This window comes from Trachymyrmex cornetzi, unplaced genomic scaffold (genome assembly GCF_001594075.2).
Source record: "Trachymyrmex cornetzi isolate Tcor2-1 unplaced genomic scaffold, Tcor1.1 scaffold1002, whole genome shotgun sequence".
Classification (NCBI taxonomy): Eukaryota; Metazoa; Arthropoda; class Insecta; order Hymenoptera; family Formicidae; genus Trachymyrmex; species Trachymyrmex cornetzi.
This window is the reverse complement of record NW_017295547.1, coordinates 37,535-59,656: the sequence shown is the minus strand read 5'-3', so window position 1 is coordinate 59,656 and position 22,122 is coordinate 37,535. Positions and strand designations below refer to the sequence as shown.

The 22,122-nt window shown below is 33.9% G+C and overlaps 1 protein-coding gene across 4 annotated transcripts in view; it reads right to left on the bottom strand.

Annotated features, from left to right (window-relative positions):
* TTLL5 (Tubulin tyrosine ligase-like 5) overlaps positions 1-22,122 on the bottom strand; it is a 44,940-nt gene that overhangs the window by 15,809 nt on the left and 7,009 nt on the right. For 3 of the 4 annotated variants that reach the window (XM_018522778.1, XM_018522792.1, XM_018522786.1), the window contains exons 5-13: positions 21,112-21,218; positions 20,719-20,932; positions 19,409-19,665; positions 18,643-18,842; positions 17,630-17,853; positions 10,927-11,119; positions 10,642-10,807; positions 1,379-1,519; positions 586-736 (exon numbers count right to left, since the gene is read on the bottom strand). In XM_018522778.1, coding sequence (XP_018378280.1) covers positions 586-736; positions 1,379-1,519; positions 10,642-10,807; positions 10,927-11,119; positions 17,630-17,853; positions 18,643-18,842; positions 19,409-19,665; positions 20,719-20,932; positions 21,112-21,218 — 1,653 coding nt within the window. The remainder of the gene's footprint in view (positions 1-585; positions 737-1,378; positions 1,520-10,641; positions 10,808-10,926; positions 11,120-17,629; positions 17,854-18,642; positions 18,843-19,408; positions 19,666-20,718; positions 20,933-21,111; positions 21,219-22,122) is intronic. The other variant, XM_018522800.1, reaches the window with a different exon arrangement.

Genomic DNA, 22,122 nt, shown 5'->3' with positions numbered 1-22,122 from the left:
TGGTTTCCGAAGGCCCTTGTTGATGAGGTGCCTCTCGTCAGCTTTCTCAGTATTCTTCCGAGGTAAGAAACATCACGCGGAAATATCTTTTAATTAAAATATCATCAAACGTAATGTTTTAATAATTAATTAAACTTTCATTTATTTATTTTATTATTATAATGCTGCGACGCTCGTGACAAATACCCCTATCTTTATATTATGCGTTATATCTGATTATGGGGTGTAACTACTTTTATTTTGTAAACTCATCCTTAAGACCTATCCTAACGAGAAGGTTTAGGAAGTTGAGGAATTAGATAGCGTATTTATCTACTATAAACTACATTGGTTATTGAGAGAGAAAGAGAAAGAGGGAGGAGGGAGGGAGGAAGGGAGTTATTTCGTTAAATTAACTTTGAGGTAATTTTACTGTATTTATTCCACTTAACCTTTGCCACTGTTAAAATGTCTTAGCGTTTTTTAAATAAATTACTTTATTATATAACAAGATATAGGAGATACGGTCCATTTGGCGCTACAAATGCTTCGAAGCATTTGTAGCGCCAAATGGACCGTAGCCATAATGTTATTACTAATGCGTACCGTAAATAAAAATGGTGTTCTTAAACTGCAAGACGAATGTTGGAGAAACTTCATAACAAGATCGCAACATCCTGGATCTACATTAGGCTGTGATATTTTCCGTAATATATAACCTAGATATAAACCGAAGGCTCTCCTTGCTTCACCAGAACTGAAATATTGTTCGTATAATTTTTTTTTATGCAGATGGGAAAGAAAGATAAAACAGATAAATTAATCGAACAATATTCAAATAGTTAAATACTTGACTAATTGATATTCATTACACGAATAAGAATGTTAATAAGAGCCGACACATGCTGTTAGTGTGTATTTGTGATTTTATTTCAAATATAAAAGTCAGTCGAAATATCACAAACGTTTCGATCCTCCTTAGTGCAGTTAGTACGTCTTAAAGTCTATAATCATTGTAAACGCATGTAAACAGATGTGTAAGCTATTAAGTTAAAAGTTGCTTATTACGTTTCATTATAAAGACGCAAGTTTATTTATAAAACATAATCTAACGAAGTAATCTAATAAATGACTTTTAATAGCTTACACATCCGTTTACATGCGTTTACAATGATTATAGATTTTAAGAAGTACTGATTGCACTGAGGATGATCCAAAACAGAGGATCGAAACGTTTGTGATATTTTGATTGACTTTTATATTTGAAATAAAATAAGAAATATACACTAACATGTGTCCGCTCTTATTGGCATTCTTATTCGTATAATGATTTAATTTGTCAGAGCTTGTAACTTATATTGTTTAATTGATATTTCTCACATAAATTTTAATAACAAACCTCAGCTTATTGCCTTCTTGCATTGATTGCAATACTTGACTCTTATATTTATGTATATCTATATCTACATTCTCTTTGTTATTCATTCTATCCAAGCTCTGTTTGTGGCCTTTCACCAACGCTCTTTCATATCTTTCGTACCTACAAGGAAATGATCAATTACTAACTTTTACGGGATTATACATAGTAGTCATACAAATAAAGCTATAGCAATGCATCGTAATCTATTTTCGCAGCATCTAGATTTACATTTTGTTTTCTTTTTTGTCATTTTTATAATGACAGTTAATATTTTTTAATAACGTTCAGCTTTTTGTATGATCCTACCTATGAAAAGTTTGAAGAAATAGATATTCAGTGTTATACAAGGTGTCTCAAAATTCGAAACTCAAAGTACTATAACATAAAAGTTTTCAAAAAATTAAATAAAAGAGTTAATTGTAAATTTTTATTTTAAGCAATATTTTCTGAGATATAACAATTTAAATGTGGCCAATTACTCTCAAGGCACTAGTTTCTGGTCGGTTAAGGAGCATTCCCACGTTGCCCTCAATATTTAAACGTAATAAAACACGAAAATACAAACTTTTTTGTTTTCAAACGATAAAGCAACATTCAAACTTTAAATTGATAATGAGTTAATATCGCCGTGAATTATATGGAACTGATTTTTTTTATCACAGCATTTTACTCTCAGATCTTCAATTTCTGATCAGGTCAAGGACTACAGATTCTGATCATAGATATTTTGTAACATAAAAAGACTAAGAACTCGATGACATTCAATTTCTTTAATATTATTTATATTTTTCAATATACTATTACATAAATTTGTGAAAGAAGTAAAAAATATGGATACTATATTAATTTATTAATATAACTTCCATACTTTTAATGTAATAGATTCATATAGTTTTACGACCGACTGCTGTTAATATATAATTTCCATATTAGTAATATAATAGAAATGTGAAAAAAGTAACATTTTTCTTGTGTTTGTTTCTTATGTTTTAGTTTTATTTACTAGAAGCTTTTTTTTTAATTTCTACTCCTTTTCTTTCTCTTCTTTTACTTTTGTTTCTATAATCTTAATTCCATTCTCAGTCTTTTCTCTTCTATTTTTTTTCCTTTTTTCAATTAGATCTTGGTGATATTCTCTCCATTCATCTGATAGTCATTGCAGGAATTTAATTTTTTTTCTCTTTTTAAATTTCTGCTTTTGTTTGGGTCAAAACAGACACCTCTTAAATGAGGATGGCATCTTCAGGTCATCTGCTGAAAAATTTATGTACAATATAAATAATCATGTTTTATTGTGATATAGAATAATTATCTCAAAAATTAATAAACATACTTTTTTTAAGAGATTAAGAACGGGTAGTCCTTTCATCCAGATATACAATTGAAACAAGATTTTTGCTTTTAATTTTTTTTCTTCTACATTTAAACACTCTGCAGCCTTCACATTAGTTTTGGACTCAAATTTTCATAGCCAATAACTGATGAATTTAGAGTTGAATATAGAATTCTCAATAGAAACATCCTGACTTCCATCACTCGACAAGCTTGTGTGGCTAACTGGTAAAACTCTGAAATAGGATCCCATTCGACTGTTCCATTTTCATGGATAATCCAAATAGTGTGTTCATTCATAGGTGCATATATCGGAACATCAACAATGTTTCCTTAAGTAGTTAAGGATAGTCTCCTACTTTGTAGGGTTTAAAAAAGTCGATTTCTTTTTCACACATCGATAGTATAACTCTTCGAAAATATGTCCCTAAAATTTTAGAGCGAAATTCGAACGTCTTCGGTATAAATTCAGCACTTGTATATACGGGTGCACAGCGCGCAGATATAATAAATAATTAAAAAAATTTTTTTTATTATAGTTCTAAAGTACTCTTGAAGCCATTCAATTTTCATTCTCGAAAATTTTTTTCTATCTCTTATATTATAGTTTCGATGATATTCGCTTTGAAGAAAAAAACAATTTTTTTTTCGAGGATGTATTTCATCCCTTAAATATCGAGATAAGTATTAAAAAAATATGGGTTTAATATTTTTTCATGCTCTACAACAGGCCTGCAGCCGACTTGCACAATTTGACCGATTTTGCCTGTCGTCATCCCCACTCCTCTTGTTTCATGGCATTTAGATCGTGCGCGGAGACATAAGACGCTCGAATTCAGGGATGATATCAGCCGTAATTCGTACAGGGCACTATAGGGCTATAGGACTTTGAAACATATTGCCTAACATTTACTGTTTACAAAGAGTTTTCATTATTATTATTATTATTATAATTAGTATTATGGTGTTGGAAACTCAAAAGTAACATTTCAAAATAGAACACATACGTTAATTAAGTTTTCATACTGAAAAAAATATCAAAACAATCATTTTTAATAAATAAATCAATAAAATAAAATAAGTGTGTGTGTGTATGCGCGCGCGCACGCGTGCGTGTTAAATTTAACGCTAATAGATTTCCACATCACCCTTGAGATACTACTGTCGATGCGTTTTTTTTTAAGTAGTTTCCTCAATAGGCCTAATTAATGTACGTGTTCTATTTTGAAGTATTAATTTTGAGTTTCCAACACCATAATACTAATTATAATAATAATAATAATGAAAACTCTTTGTAAACAGTAAATGTTGGACAATATGTTTCAAAGTCCTATAGCCCTATAGTGCCCTGTACGAATTACGGCTAATATCATCCCTGAATTCGACGTCTTATGTCTCCGCGCACGATCTAAACGCCATGAAACAAGAGGAGTGGGGATGACGATAGGCAAAATTGGTCGAATTGTGCAATTCGGCTGCAGGCCTGCTCTACAACATATCTAAAGCTTATTAAAATCGGGTCAGTTCCAACCAATTCCCTTATTAGTAGCACGAGAGAGGCTCGAGTACGTAGAATGGAACATATGGCTCAAGATGAATTCCAGTTGAGGAAGTTGAAGGATTATTATATGCCTCTGGAATAGCAGATTTTTCGTTTTAAATCTGACTAATTTCTGTTTTTCTTCTTCAAGACATTCTATTAGTAAACTATTCTCTGAACGAAACATATACAATTACTTTCATTTCGTTAAACACGTGCAAGTAACAAGCGGATTGAACAAAAGATCTTGCTTACGCCCGACCATAATAGGTGGCAGTAACATGCGTCTGTTTCCAAATGTTTATTTTATTGAATTTATTGTAATAAAAATGTACTCAATTGGAACTTCCATATTTACACTTGAGAAGTAAACTTCCAAAATGCACTTTGTCCAAAATTTGATTTTTTTAGTTAGAGATGGCATAGTGTTCAGTTTTAAAAGATTCATATTTTAGGGTAACTCCGATATATACGTCGCACCTATCAAAAACTTAATTTATTAAGTATTATTTACTATGTTTAAAATAAACGAACTATATCAGTAAAAACTTTGTACTACTTACTACTATGAAAAAAATATTAGAAATCCGAAATATTTAGTTTTCGTATTAAAAAATAAACTTTTTGAGATATCTTGCATTTTTGCTATATATAGATAATGAGTGTGATATATGACAAAAATGCAAGGGTTTCAACAAACTAAACAAAGAATACGAAAGCAAAGCACTTGTATTTTGCTCTATACAACATGCTTTACTATTCCTCTGCACGTATGTATCACGAAATAACCACTAGGTCTTTTACACGCCTTAGTAATCATTTTATGTAGATTATAATTTATGATGATGCTACTTGTTACACACACACACAGTGACAAATCGATTCAACTCACGATAATTCCATTAATATTAACAGTAAGAGGCTGAAATTATAACTCAATACTAATATAACATAAAGGCATAATAGAGTAGTTGCGAGAAAATTACCCCCACTCCTTCCATTTTTTCTGACTTCCACGGCGTAAATCCCAGCGCGGCGTATATACCGGTAATTACCCTAAGCTATTCTACGATATTCTGAAAGCATTTTTTCACCATCAATTTGTGTTGAAAAAAGTCTAGACATTCGAAGTGCATTACATCCTTTAACTAGAGACAAACAAAATACATAATTTGTCTAACATTATTAGAAATAGTTTAGTAATTTCAACATTTTACATCTTATTGATTGGTAAATTGTTATTTTCTTCTGTATAAGGCGCATGGTTTCCTTGTGGCTTTCTTTTTTTCGGAAAATTATATAAATTTTAAACAAAACGCATTTTGAAAGTCTGCTTCTCACTTATTGTTACTTAGAGTAATTCTCTATATTCAATTTTATTATAAATATTTTTTGAATATTTATGATAGTGAGAATGCAATAAAATAATTTATTCACCAAACTGATAAAAAATTAGGGACTTACCAGAAACTAGTGCTTTGACGATACGTTTATACGGTCATCTGTAAATGTAGGTGAGCGCTCAATAACAATCATTAATACTACTGCATGTGCAACTCGTGGACTGGCGGGTGTTTAAACGTGGTCTGTAATCGGCCATACTTAAACTCTTGATATCTCAAAAATTGCTGATTAAAATAAAAAATTACAAATAACTTTTTTACTTAATCCTCTGAGAACTTTCTTGCTAGAGTATTTTGAGTCGCAAATTTTGGGACATTCTGTACTTTTATTTTTGACAACTTTAATATATTACTCATAATCACGACTTTAATACATCTATAGACGCTGACATAAACTTATGTTTTTAAAATCTATAGCAAATTGTCGCTGGCAAGGGAAAAGACATTAAAAATGTAAAGAAAAGTCGAGTATATTTTGCAATATCTTTACACAAAACAATTTTATAAATATTGTAAGGTTAATTTAAATGTCGCGCAAAGTGATATGATTTACGCGCCCATCGCGCGGAGTAATACGATCAGGGAATGGAAAGTTACTTTTTAAAAGTAACAGTTATCGTTACTTGAGAAAGTAACTTCTTGTTACTTTCTTAAAATCGACGACCACCAATCATAACGGACGGTTGCCTAGGGGCTTTCTATGTCTCAAGCGCTATGAATGGCTTTGTCCAATCGAACCGTGTCCAATCGTGCGCAAACTAACAATAAAAGTAATAGCTGTAAAATCGTTTACCATTACCAAAAAAATGTAAGTACGTTATCGTTACAATTACCAAAATAAAGTAACGCGGTTACCAGTAAAGTTATCAAAAAAGTAACTTGTAACTGCAACTTCGTTGCAAGTAACGAGTTACTTCCATCTCCTGAATATGATGTACGCGCCTATCGCGCGGAGGACAATCGAAATAAAGATGGTCGTCGGAGAGAAAACACGCATAAGAGTTGCCTACTTCTTTCTCCTTCTTTTGACTCGCGATCGAGGTCAGACTTTTCAAACGTTCACTTACAATATCAGAATTGGTGAGATACGACGCCAATTGAGACACCAAATTCAAGATTAGTGTGACTAAAAACCGACGAGAGTTCAAGACCACAGACGGCCCCGTGAAATCTAGACTTAGTAGTCATAGGCACGGACATGTTAGAAAACGCTGTGTGTGAATAAACGCTGTGTGCGATTTATTGCTGTATGTAAATAAATGCCGCGCGCGATCCGGCGTTGCATAAGTCAACGACACATATGTGGACAATAATATCGTGAAATCGAATAGATACAAAACAGCCGTGTACATCCCTAGCGTACCGGTAATGGCAGAGAACGAGATGTAACGAGATGTAACGAGACAGGTCTGTTACAGTACAAGAATGTCGTAACACACACACACACACACACACTTACTTAGACTTAAGTTATAGATGTAAGAAACGCACAGGCTTTCATGTATGACGTACAACTTATTGCCGTGTCTCTAAATGTTCTACAATAGAGTCGTAAGCGGTAAGTCGTAATAGAAATTAACCAATCACCTATTGTAGAACAAACCTAAGTAAGTATTATAATTCTTGTATTCAGACCTGTAGTCGTGACGTGGGGTAAGACCGAGAAAAACGTAGAAGTCGCAGTCGTGACTGGTCGGAAAAGTGCTTTGGTCTCTGAGACCAGTCACGACTATATCTTGTTACGTCTTGTACATCTCGTTTTCTGCCATAGCCCTAAAGTTAAGATAAAGTCCGTTCGTGTTGCGCAAAAAAATGGAAGGAACAATGACGTAACACCCCGTCGGAACGATGGAAGAGGAAATGTTCACGGTAGCGGTGTTGTATAAGAAAAATTACGTGAACGGGATCGGCACGAAGGCAGAACTTATGACGCGAATTAAATAAGTTTGATCCTTCCGATATGTGGAAAAGACCGCCACCGGAAGAGAGAGAGCTGTGGAAGATGTCACATACGTTGAGACAGGAGAACGAAACCACAGCATAGGTAAGAACAGTACGTTTACTCAGTCAAAAATGGTGCTAATGGTGCCCTTGCGCATGACCGAATCGCACGGCCAATAATATGGCGCACCAATCAGTTTCCTCTATTCAAGTACTTTAGGGGCGATATTCATAGTCCGTTTTTATTTTAAGATCGTCTTAAAGTAATGTCTTAAGATGCTAATACAGTTCAATGATTAGTTCATGACATCTTAAGACTGTACTTAAGACGGTTTTAAATACAAGATCCGACTATGAATACCGGCCTAGGTACAGTCTAGGGAAGCTAAGCAACTTTGCTCTTACAGGTGCTCACGCACGGCTGACAACATAGCGGTCGTTTAGTAGTCAGATCAAAGGTGCCGACACAGAGTGAGCCTATTGTTCCTATCTATACTGTGACGGAACCAAGCACCATTAGCCGATATCGAGTAACTACTAAGAAGAGAGTTGAAGTTCTTAAAAAGAGAGAAAAACTTGATGGAACGAGAACTAATACGATGCGAGAACGAGTTACTTAGGCAAATACCGCAATCTTCTACACCGTTTGAAAGTTCGTAAGCAAAGCTTAGTATAAGATCAATGGGAGATTTGATTGACAATTTCGATGGATCTGAAGGAACGTTCGAGAAATGGGAACAACAGATTCAACTTCTAATAGACGTATAAGTTAGATAAGAATTCAGCCAAGATTTCAATCTCCAGGAAACTTAAGAATAAAATATTACTCTGGCTCAACTCAAAACCAAAATACACAAATATAGATCGGTTATACATCGGCCAAAATGAAAACACTGTTGATCATCCACCGAGTAAATCTGCCCGGCGGAAAAAAATTCGAAAAACGAAAGTGAAGTAATTATGCATATTAGGGGCGACCTCATAGATTTCAATGACCTTGACATATGTTGTCAAGGTTATGACCCCGAGTGACCTCCAACAGATTTTAGACGTTATTCGTTAAAAAATTATTGACAAAAATTATTAACAAAATAAGTTTAAGAAATACGTCCTTTTCTATAGCACAAAACAAAAATTCTGTTTCAAAATAAATTTGTTTTGCTTTAGAGACACAAATTTTCTTTAAAAACGTTATCTTTTTATATAATTTTTGTTTTTAAAGCAAAAAATTTTTTATTTTGCAACGACTTTACGCGAAACAAGATTCGGTAATTACATAGAATATGGCCTTTTCCGAATTTCAATATTTTTTGGCTACAATGTTGATAACAATTTTTGTTATGGTTCAGATAATGATAATAAACCGGGGAAGGTCGAAAAATATCTGGAGACACGGTAGTGTCTCGCCGCTAAGACAAACGAAGCGTCATGGCGCGATACACTACCGTGCTCCTTTACGCAAGCTGACGTGTTATGCCGGATCGAGATTATCGGATCTCAATAACGGCTGACTCGATCGAGTTTTAAGTACACTTAATCGATAGGTTACACTCCGATTGTATTATACATTTTTCTTTACGTACCCTATAAGCGGGGATATTGCGACGCAAAGTCTTGTAACTTTTCAGATTCAGAAACGTCGTTATTGTCATCATCATTATTATTGTCGTCGACCAGCTCAGAATGTACGGTTGCAGCATCTGGCGCTAGATGGCGCTGATCGGATGCTTTCGGAAACATTGTCAATGTCTAGGGACACTAGTTAAATAATTGCGAACATTAATTAATTTGCACCGATGAAGAAGATTTGTTAACTAAGCTAGGAAATGGTAATGAAAATCGTCATCGACCTCTGTTTATAAATTAATACATAACGAAAGGAAATCGCATGGAAACGAAATTATATACCATAATTTGTTAACAAAGTTAGAAAATGATAATGACAAAGCCATCTATTCGACCTCGATCTCCATTGTTTATAACTTAATATTTAACAAAAGGAGATCGAACGGAAATAAAATTATACATTGATATTTGTTAACTAAGCTAGGAAATGGAGTAAATGTTCAGAAATCGTGCTCCTCAAAAACCGCGATTTTTTTCTTCGATAATGAAAAAAACTAGTAAAAAGACATGTATATCATGTTTTAAGAGGGGACTTGTGATTTTTGTGCAAAAAATTCTATTTCAAAAACGAATAAGAATTTTATTTTTGAATGCGTGGCAAGTCGTATATGCTCCTAGACAGGAGGAAGGTGGGGTGGATGAACCTCGTTTCGCATAAAAAGTTGTGTGCACATTGGTAGGAAGGGAGGTGGAATGGAATTCGTTTCACATGGAAAGTTGTATGCTCTTACGCGGGAGAGGGATTTTAAAACAGAGAATTTTTGTTTTACGTGCAGTAGAAAAAAGACGTTATTTCTTAAACTTATTTTGTTAATAACTTTTTAACGAATAACGAGCGGCGACTAAAACTTGTTGGAGATCACTCGAGGTCATGACCTTGACAACATACATCAAGGTCATTGAAATTTGTGAGGTCGCCTCTAATATGCACAATTACCAAAATATGTTAATTTTTAGATACTGAAATATATTTAATTAATTTTTTCAAAAATGTATGTCATAAATTTTGAGTTTTTTACATTTTAATAATCTTCTTGTTCATAATTATATATTTTCTCTATTTGAATTTACAACAGGTAATTTAAATTTTCTTCAATATTTCAAACAACAAATAGTTATAAACAAAATAATTTGAAGAAAATATAGTTTTGATTTCGATAACAATATCTTGCGACAATCGGCTATAGGTTTAAAAGAGTTCATTATATCCGTTTCCTAGTTTTAAAAAAATAAAAAAATTATCGATTAATACAAAAGTATTAATAACATATGATCAAAATCATTGGAATGTATAATACTGAAAAATTACTAAATTTAAGTTTTTATATTAAAAGTAATAGTTTCGTGAACAAAAATGTGGTTACTATAATTATGTGAAAGAAGAATTTGTGTCCTCATACCTAGATAATCTATCTAATATGACTTCTGAAACAATGTAGCCAGTAATGCGATTAGCTGCAGGAAACAATTGTTCATGCAGCATTAGATTATGGTTAGTATTAATATGTTGCGGTAATCTCCTCGGACCTAGCGGATCCGAAATCATTGGTGCACCTGTAATTGGATCTAAGACATAGAATGGATAAAAAAGATCATCTTGTTAGGACATATTGACTTCGAAAAATATCTCGACACTTTTCAACGAAAATCTCGACAATTCATTATCGAAGCAATATTATGTTTACCTAAGTACTGTGAGTAGAGTTCCCAAGATTTCGGACTTGGAAATATTCTAACGAATCCACCTCTTCTCTCAAATTGTGCTTTTGCAGACGCTACTATTCGTTGTTGCTCTAAATTTAAACCTACTTTACTTTTATTATTTCTAATATTCTTCCTTTCTTGAGGCAATGTTTCTGCGGACTGCACTCTTCTATACTAAAACAAGAAAACAACGTTTTGCTCATAGTCGGTTAATCATTCTTTATATTTAATGTTCTCGGTACCTCTTACGAATTCTCTAATATTTTGCAAAATAAAAGAAATGTGACTTTTAAGAACAACGGAAAGAAGAGAGAACGCGCGAATAATAGGGTAAGTATATAGACCCGCAATGAATGGGAGAGAGAACGTGAATAAAATGGTATGTATAGGACTGCAACGAGAGGAAGAGAAAGAGTACGAATAAGATGGTAAATATAGGACCACAATAGAAGAGAAAGTGAATAAGATGGCAAGTATAAGATCGCAATGGGTGGGAGAGAGAAAACTGCAGCCTACAATAGGTGGAAGAGGAAGGATAATGGATTGGAAAGAGAACGCAACGAGAGAGAAAAAGACAAGGGGAGGAAGAGGGAGGGAGGGGGGGAGAGAGAGGAGGGGAGGCGAGCCCCGTTCCTCTCTACCGCGGACCTCCTCGGTAACGTCAGCCCCCTGCTGCAGTCCTCATGCCACTGAACTATACAGTGATGGGAGAAAGTTCGGCAACGGTCAAATATCTTGGAAAATAATGCTTATGGAAAAAAATGTTCAATACAAAAGTTTTAGTATATCAAGTGGTCTATTATATGGTTATGTTGAAATGACCTTCATGTGACCTTGAAGAACATCGTGAAGGTCAACTTTGAAATCTTAAATGGAAACACCTATTTTCTTTTACATATCCTTAAAGCTGGTGGCAAGACGTTTCCGAAACACTGGTTAAAAACCCTTTTTGCTTGAGATTTTCCTGAGTTACGAACTTTTAAAGTTTAAGTATCGCCGGCGCGTTATCTAAGGTATACTGCGTGGAGGTGGCACGGTCGGATATCCACCTCTTCGAGATGCTTGATCAAAGTGAGTCTTGTGCGCGCGCATTTGTGTGTGTGTGTGTGTGCGCGCGCGCGCGCGCGCGCGCGCGTGCGCGTGCGAATACAGTCAGAGATAAGGACCCGGAGGTTCGTCAGTCCCCCGGTATTTTACGACTCCAACCCTCTCTGCTGTGCGTGTGTGTGCGTGTGCGTGTGTGTGTGTTAGATGTAATTAAAAATTTAATTAATTAAATGTTCAAATTGTTGCGCGCGCGCGCACAAGACTCACTTTGATCAAGCATCTCGAAGTGGTGGATATCCGACCGTGCCACCTCCACGCAGTATACCTTAGATAACGCGCCGGCGATACTTAAACTTTAAAAGTTCGTAACTCAGGAAGATCTCAAGCAAAAAGGGTTTTTAACCAGTGTTTCGGAAACGTCTTGACACCAGCTTTAAGGACATGTAAGAGAAAATAGGTGTTTCCATTTAAGATTTCAAAGTTGACCTTCACAGTGTCCTTCAAGGTCACATGAAGGTCATTTCAACATAACCATATAATAGACCACTTGATATACTAAAACTTTTGTATTAAACATTTTTTTCCATAAGCATTATTTTCCAAGATATTTGACCGTTGCCGAACTTTCTCCCATCATTGTATATCACTGGAATGGGCATCGAGGAAAATTCATGGTCGCTTTTGATCAGCCGCCATTTTGATTTGAGGTAGGATTTGAGCGAATCAGAAGCGTTCGCGCGCGCGTTGCGATCGATGTATCGATCGATGTACTATCGATGTATGGAAATCTATATGATATGAATGGTATATAAACAAAAATAATATCACTTCAATTTTATTAGTACATTCAATAAAATAACTTTAATAACACTTCATATCCTACATCGTTAACACATATGTAGGAAATGATATATTTAATAAAAAAATTTTTACCTATGAAATAAAACGCCTTTTTTACTTTCCTGCCCACACCCAGGCACACAGCACCGGGTGGCACCCAGTTGGACACGGCTCAATTGAACACGAGCCACTCACAGCGCTTGAGACTACAAAGCTCCTAAGCACCGGTCGCTGTGATTGGTGGTGTTCAATCGAGCCGTGATCAATCGGGATCACCCCACAGCACCTCATGTTGATGCTTTGTAGACAGTCACGCGATTTTATAATCCTTCAAATATAATCTCACACACGATAATCTTGTTGACATATGCGTCTTACTAAAGAATACTAAACGTAAGTGCGCATGAGCACCTGAAAGCTCCTGATTCGCTCAAATAGCACCTCAAATCAAAATGGCGGCTGATCAATAGCGGCCACGATTTTCTATGCATCGCAGCGGAGATGCCCATTCCAGTGTTATATAGTTCAGTGCCTCATGTCCAGTGACATCGCCCCTCCCTCGAACCTCGCGTCTAATCACTTCCTCCTCCTTTGTCCTCATACACACATACACACCGTATATACATATACGCACTGACACGTAAGAATTTAGAATCTCCATAGCTAAGCTATTTATGTGAACTAATATAATACCTTTTAGGCTTTCACGACTGTTATTTTTAATGATACCAGAAGGGTTATCTCCGTGTTTTTGTCATTACTAATGCCAACGTTTCGTGAACCTTGCCGTTCACTTCATCAGGGCGAGGAGCGCACTGATACTAAGCTGCTCCTTCGGGAAACTCCCTTTACACAGGCGCTACAGAAGGGGGGTGAGGGTTGGGGAAGGGGGGAAGATCTTCCTTGGTTTGTTAAGAGAGCAGTTTTCCATATCCTACTTATATTATAACCTGAATTTCTGTTCGAATTGTATAGATGTTTCTATATTTATATGACCTCTCTATACTTCCTCGAGAAATATGACATCGTTGTAGCTATAGTAGCCGTTTTGTCGAATAATATTTGATGTCCTGTCTCAATTCTGTCAATGCTGATTGTGTGGCATGTTTCAACCTAACATCTCTTGATGTTCCTTCATGCACACGTTGACCATTCTTCTGGTTTCACCGATGTATACTTTCGCAAGAGCAAGGTATTTTGTATACTCCTGCGGAATTGAGTGAAGGTCTTTAGTCTTTAGGATTTTTCAAGATTTGCTCGATCTTCCTTGGAGGCTTGAAAATGGTTCGGATATTGTGTTTGTTCAAAATCCTGCCGATTCGGTCTGTTGTTCCTTTTACACACGGAGAGGCTTCTTTTGTTTAACTTTTCCTGTAGTTATCGTATGTCCCAGTGGTTCTTTGTCCCGCTCCTATGTTTGCTGATTGTCCCGTCCACTTCTTTTTTATTGTATCCGTTCCACTGTAAGGTTTGTTTCAAATGGTTGAGTTCTGTTTGTAAATGTTCCTTATCAGAGATACTGAATGCTCTATGCACAAGTGAGTATATTGCCGACTGTTTTTGTGCTGGATGGTGGTGCGACTCGGCATGTAAGTATCTGTCAGTGTGTGTTGACTTCCTGTATATTTGATGGCCCAGGGCCAGAACATATTGTCAATCTTCTTTGTGACAAGAAAATCCAGAAAGGGAAGCTCACCATTTTCTTCTATGTCCATGGTGAATCGAATATTAGGATGTTGGTTGTTGAGAAAGTTTAAGAATTTGTGAAGTTCATCACTGTCATGTCCCCAGATTACGAAAGTGTCGTCTACATAATGGAACCAATCTTCTGGTTATTGGCCCCTTCTCCTCAATATACTCTCATCCTCTTCTACATCGTCTACATAAAGGGAGTTTCCCGGAGGAACAGCTCAGTATCATCTAAATCTCATCGTTTATGAATTATTACATTTTGAATTTGAATAATTTTATAGGAGATTTGGCACTTTTCGATGGTCGGTATTTTTATGACAATGTTCCTGGAATTGCAACTTAACTTTTCTCAAAAATTTAGCAAGGATATCACCTGAATATAACAAAAGAAAGCGATAAAAGTGTTGTATATTTTTATTTAACACCTTGAATCCATGAATATAAACGTTATCTTTACTCTCGCATCTATAGTGATTCCAAACTATTTAAAGAATTTGCAGATTCAAAATAACGATCATTTCTTAATTCAAGATAGGTATGTAAACAAGAAATAACAATATGAATTTAATAGTAATAGATCGACTTATTGGGAAAGAAGGAAGAGTTAATTGTTCAAAATAAGTAGGTCCTAAAGAGTTTGGGTAATTATTTACAATAGGATCTTTTCCTAATTTCGACATTTGTCGGCTGCAATGTTAATAACAATCTTTGTTATGATTCAAATAGTGATAATAAATCGGGAGAGGTCGAAAAATATACACGTATATAGTTTTATTCGAGTAATAATGATGACTAAAGCCCGGATTATTCGCCGACCGACGTATCGATTTGAGTCGACTGTAGCGCGTTCTTCACGATTCTTCCCACTGCCAAAAGCTATCAAAAGCCGTGGCGAGCGACGGAGCGATGGCGCTACAGAGGTGGGAGATGAGGTGTAGTGAGGACATAGCTAGCTACGGTTGACACGTTCTCAGAACATTAATCCGGGCTCTCATAATGACATTCTAAAGTCGTGCGCCTTTAAGTAGGGGAGGAGGTGGGATGGGAGTCGCTTCGCATGGAAGTTGTGGGCTCCTAAGCAAGGGAGGAGATGGGATGGGAGTCGCTTCGGGTGGAAGTTGTGCGCCCCAAACAGGGGTGGGGATGGAAATCGCTTCGCATGGAAAGTCGTGCGCCCCTATGCGGGAAGATAAGGTAGAATAAATAATTTAAAAAATAGGTAGACTATTTTTCGACCTCCCCGACTTATTATCACTATTTGAGTCATAATAAAGATTATTATCAACATTGCAACCGAAAAATGTCGAAATTCGGAAAAGGCCCTATTGTAAATAATTTCCAGATTTTGTTCTAATCGTGAATGAAGAGAAGTAAAACATGAAGAGACGTTTGATCTTTTCACTAAGATAATATAAACTGCCGAAATTTGCATTACCTAATGTGAATGTGGAGATTGAATGTCATAGATTCAATGTGCTGGATGGCAGCATATGCACACGCTTTCATCGATTTTCCATCTTGATATATTGTAAGTAATACCCTTTGCAAGTTTTTGAGAAAGACTCATGAAGTGGAATTCCAATTATATTGTCCAAAAAATCTCAATCATCGAATAGTGTAAAATTCCCTATGAATCATTTAAATTAATCCTAGATGATCACACTTCGTGAAAATTACGTAATAATCACACAGAGTCAACATGACCTTCAGCACGTTTAAATGGCTGCCACAGCTTTATTTTCACAGATATAGGGCAAAACAAAATTAGGGACATTCTTTGAACTTTAAAATATGTATTCGCGCGCATTGGTTTTTTGTTGAATTAATAATTTTAAAATAGTTAAAAAAATTCATGAATGAAAGTCTAGTGAAAAGTGACTTTTTTCATTAAAGTCATAACTTTTTTATTTTTTAATATTTTTGCGTAAAATTTTAGAGATAAAGTCTTCGGATGCTGCACTTCGATAAAAAAATTATTGTAATAGCGGGCGTTTCAGAAAAGGTATTTGTTTTGAAGATTAATTGGGGTGATTTAAAAAAAATAATCCTACGCGTTTCACTAACGCGTTTTACGCCATGCCAACCGCATGGTAATGTAGTTAGAGACTCAAACTACTGGTAGATGAAGTGTCAGGCGTTATTTCGAAATTTAAGTTGGTGAAAATTTAGCCCAAACTTTTGGTGGGGTCAAAGTGACCCCCAGTGATCATCTAGGGTTAAGAATATAATAATTCATAAACGATGAGATTTACAATCATATGGTCTGTTTTCTGTTCCTGCACTAGACTGTTCTAGAACTCTCTTTCTCGCTTTAAACAAACATCAAACATATATCTTTCTCACTTTAAGTTCCAAAAAAGTGTACACTAGTTCAGCCACAGAAAACAGACCTATATTCTTTCGGGGAATTATTAGATCGATATAGAGATACATTTCCCTTTTAGTTTTGTTTGAATACAGGAGAACCAAAAATGGCCCTTATCGCAACATCTTCGTAAATTACGTTTTTAAATTTAGTTTTAATATTTATTATTAAATATTAATTGTAATTTGAAAATCAATATACTTTTGTAGAGCATTAAAAGAAAGTAAAAAAAATACGGGAAAAAACTGTTACCTTTTAAGTATAACGCTAATGGTAACGCGTTATATTTTTTTTTGATAACCGCGTTCCTAACCTTGAAAATCATCCCATATAGCACAGAATTTACAGTAATTATCGCTGCAAAATCTCTGTAATATTGCTGCAACATGCAGTGTTGCTGCAACTTTTGTGTAACTTAGTGCTGTAAGGGATTAATTGTTTAACATATCTACAACTGAATGTATAATCGAATCTGAATTTTAAATAATTTAATATTTAATCAATATCCAGTGAACGCAAGTTACATGTAACTTTAGTTATAATTTCTCACTCAGCAATATAGCTGTAACATAACATACATGTTATATTACGGTTATATTATTGAAATGGAAAATTACAACTAACAGGTACGTTACATATATTTCTTTGTATTCATTGAGTATATTGTGTATAGATGCAAGATAAATATGATGGAAGATTAATATGAATAATTTAAGAAAAATAAAAGCAAAATAGCTTACATTAGTTATCTTTTTATCGGAATTTATGGCAGCACGATTTAAATTTTGAGAGCGCAGGATTGGATCGACAGCAGCTATGCCGACGAGAGTAAGCAAATCTGTTATTAAAGCTGACTTGAGTCTAACATCTAGTGGTGAATCACATCCCAACGAGGGGGTTAAATTTACTTCCAATAACCACGGCTTCAACATATCGTCAATCAGTATATCGAAGCCAAATAGCTCTAAAACATACATGTGTGATATATATATATATGAAATACTATATTTCTACTTTATATCTTTCTATAACATAAAATAATATTTTCTATGACAAAACGATCGTTTTTTTTTCATTGAATTTACATATTAAAAATAATTTTTTTAAATCAATATTTGTTTATATCGTGAGTACTGTTTAGCTATATTTACGCAGGGTATAACTAAAATAAGCTAAATTTCGGAGCTGAGCTTCCCACACCAAAACATGAAAAAAAGTATATGAACATATGTTCGCAAATCCAATGTTACTGAGACATAATTCAAAATCTTTAAGTATTATGTATGACCCCGATGATCCAAACCCCTTAGATTTTTATCTGTAGGAACACTTAAAGTCCTTAGTTTATGAAGTTCCAATCGCCAATGAAGATGTTACGTTAATGCATCTTTGATGATTGTAAACATTCGCAATTGCCACGAGAGCTTTGAAAGAATGCGACAGTCCATGATCCGAAATGTCCAAGCGTGTATAGAATTAAATGGAAGTCACTTCGAACATTTGTTATAATTAAAAATTGAAAATAATATTAAATATTAATAAATATCACTTTCTATCTTCTCCTATATTAATAAGCATTTTGAGCTGTATCTCAGTGATAGTGAGTTTGCGGATACAGCATGTTTATATGAACTTTTTTTCGTGTGTTTTGATGTAGGGAGTTCAAACCTGAAGTTTGTTAACCATATTTTAAATTACACCCTGTATATTATGTTAAAAAACATCGAAGACACTATTTGAGATAAATTATTACCGAAACATGTCTCGGGGTATTTCACGAATTGCTTTAAACCGCTGACGATTCCAGATGCAGTAGCAAGAATTGACTTTATAATAATATCTTCTATTCGCTGCATAAGCGATTCCGTATCTTGACCTATTGAGCGTAAATGCCTAAGTAATGCCGACAATGTCCATTTATGTCCTACGTCCTCGGCATCGGGATCTTCACTTCTAGGCAGATATAATTATTAGATACTTTTTTTAAGTAATTTCTATGTGAAACTTTTTTTATTCAGTTATATGGTTGTTTTTATATGATTATTTTGAGGTTAAAAAAATTTTTTTTGCTTCACTTTATTATTTTGTCTTCCCTTCTTTCTTTTGTTTTTTTATTCTTGTTTATTTATTTATTTGTATTGCTAATATTACATAAATTACAATATTTTCTTGACGTAAAATAATAAAGACTGTACTATTATTTGCATTATAATACAAGAATAACTAAACTGAAACTTTGGCAAGACAAAAACAAGCAAATGTGTACTAAAAATTTTGTCTAATTGTAAGTAAACCTTATTACAAAACTTTCTCAAAATTTTAACATATTTAACTATTTAAGTTATTATTTTACATAAATAGAAAATATATGTATCTTTTATCACTATAAACAATTTTATCCTAATATATTTTTAATGTATACATATATTTACCTTATTAAAAATATATATATTTATTCATCATACAAATAATTTTATCTTAATACATTTAATATTAGTACTTGTTATAGTAGTACTTACTTTACATAATCCACGTGGAACTTGTTTATACTATAGTTGCAAAGATGCATGCAAGGATTCCAAACATATTCACTTCCGCCATCATATTTAACAGCAGCAAATCTCACTAAACCTTCCTCATATAAATAAATTAGCAGGGGATCGTAATTCGTTACAGCTACGTAAAGACGCAAATCACATTTATGTCCGTCGATTAAAAGCGGATTATTTATATATTGCGCCACAATAACCGATTCATCTGTCAGGATCTTTTCAGGCTATAACAATATAGTAAAAAAAATTGGATAAGTGAATGATGTAGTATTATATACTTCGCAAAAAAAATTATCAGTTTTATAAAACACAATTCATATACAACTTGATGTAATCCAAAAACATCAAGAATATATTTATATGTCATCATATTTATCAATAAATATACTATTGGCTAATTGTACGTCCAAGAGCAATTTAAAAATATTATTATAATTAATTACTAAATTAGAATCATTGCTAAATCACATCATTAAGGGGATGCTGGCTTGAGTGACGGCCGAACTTGATTGATGTCGATAGTACCTATAGATTTTTTAAATTCCAAATAAAAAAAGTTGATAATAATAACATCCTTAATTCATTTCTTACATCATCGTTCTCTCTCAAACGCATATAGGTATGGTGGATCCTGGGCACCTATCATGGAATAAATGGAATCCATTCCGACTTTATTCCATGATAGGTACCCAGGATCCACCGTACCTATATGCGTTTGAGTGAGAGAGAACGATGATGTAAGAAATGAATTAAGAATGTCACTATCATCAACTATTTTATTCGCAATTATTCCGTTTTCCCCCCAAAAAACGTAATAGAAATCTAAGGAATAATTGAATAATTCCGATCGGAATCCATTTCGATTTTGTTCCATGATAGATGCCCTGCTTCGCGTAAAAAGACGCGCGTAGGTGGGGGGGGTGGGTGACCTCTCTTCGCGTGGAAAGTCGTAAACGCATCAATATATGGCAGAAATAAGTATTATTTTTTAAACTTTATTTGTTAATAACTTTTGAACGAACAGTGACCGCCACCTAAAATCTTTTGAAGGTTACTCATAGTTATGGTCTTGTCAACATGTGTCAAAATCAAGGTCATCAGTACGATGTCCGTTTATCCGTGTAATTACCGAAATAACTATCATAAATAATTATAATTATTATAAGAAATTTTTACTAATAAACTCTCTCAATATATTTATGTAAGATTGCTTTTACTTAACGACAGTTTAAATAATGTAAAAAATTCATAAAATACTGAAGTGTGCATGCTCTTACATTATTGACAATATAAATGCCACGGCCTCGCGAACTAGCTTTAGGCTTGACAATCCAAGGCCCTCTATATCTGAAATGCGCCGAAATCAACTCTCTGGCTTCAGTAGGCAGTAGAAATGTCTGAGGTATAAAATCGAGATTTCGGAGGCCCTTACTCCTTTGCATAGCTTCGATATTTTTATAAAGGCGATCTTTTCGGGTAATTTCGTACGACCTAAAAATAGATTTTTAAGGAAAGTCAAATTAATAGCCAGATTTTATATTACATTCTATAAAAATTCAAATAAAAATTTTCGAAGTTTAAATTGTTCCAAGAGTTTATTTAGTAACTGTTCAAATCCGTAAAGTATTATCTTAGATTATGAAAACTGTTTCTTAATAATCCATTCTTACCTAGGAAAATGATTTATTTTTTGATATGGCATCAAATTTCGCAAGATGTCCGGTTTTGGATGACTTCCCATCCATAGTATGTTAAAATCTGTCTCACTCATAGATACCTAAAAGTAAAGATAAAGCAATTTTTATTTGCAAAGATAAAATAAAAGTTTTTTTAATGAATATTTCTCAATATTGAAAATTGTATTAGAAATAAACAAAAATAGTTCATTTTATTTTCTTTATTTCTTCATTAATGTTTTATACACTTTTTTTCTTACAGAAATCTTTAAAACTTTTGGAGAAAAATATTTAGCTTTTTAAATGACATCAAATAAACGTGCTATTTAGGATTATTTTCAAATTCGATTCACTTACAATTCCTTTATTCTTTTTCTGAGCAACTGTTTTTGTTTTTCAAACAAATGAATAACATCTTGCTTCGTTATATCAGCGATAAAGTACGAAAAGTATATATTGCGTGTATATAATATTCAAACTGGCTATCTTCACTAACTTTTAAATGAAAATTTATATTGTATGAATGATTGATTTATATGACTGATAACGCAAAGAGTTAAATGTGCGTAATATTAAAATACAAAAACTATTGGCACAACAAATTAGAAAATATGCAAAAGAACACGCCTTGAAGCTTAATTATTCGGTATACTTTGTATACAGTGGCGTAACAAGGGATGGCAACGCCCGGGGCAGTCCCCTTTGTTCCCGCTCTCGTGATTTTTTTAGTTAAACTATTTTTTAAATTTAAAAACTAATAAGACAATTTCAATAAAATTTTATTATTTATAAATGATTTAAATTAATCATTTAATATAACACTTTATGTAATAATAATTACGTAATATACAGGGTGTTTGAAAATTATCGGCTAATCGATCATGAGCAGGTAGAACAGACCGAATTGAATCGAAAAATCTCATACCATTTTGTAAGTTGCGCAATAGTTAACGAGATATTAACGTTTAAAGATAGCCGAATAAGCGGGTCCGACCGGCCTACTCT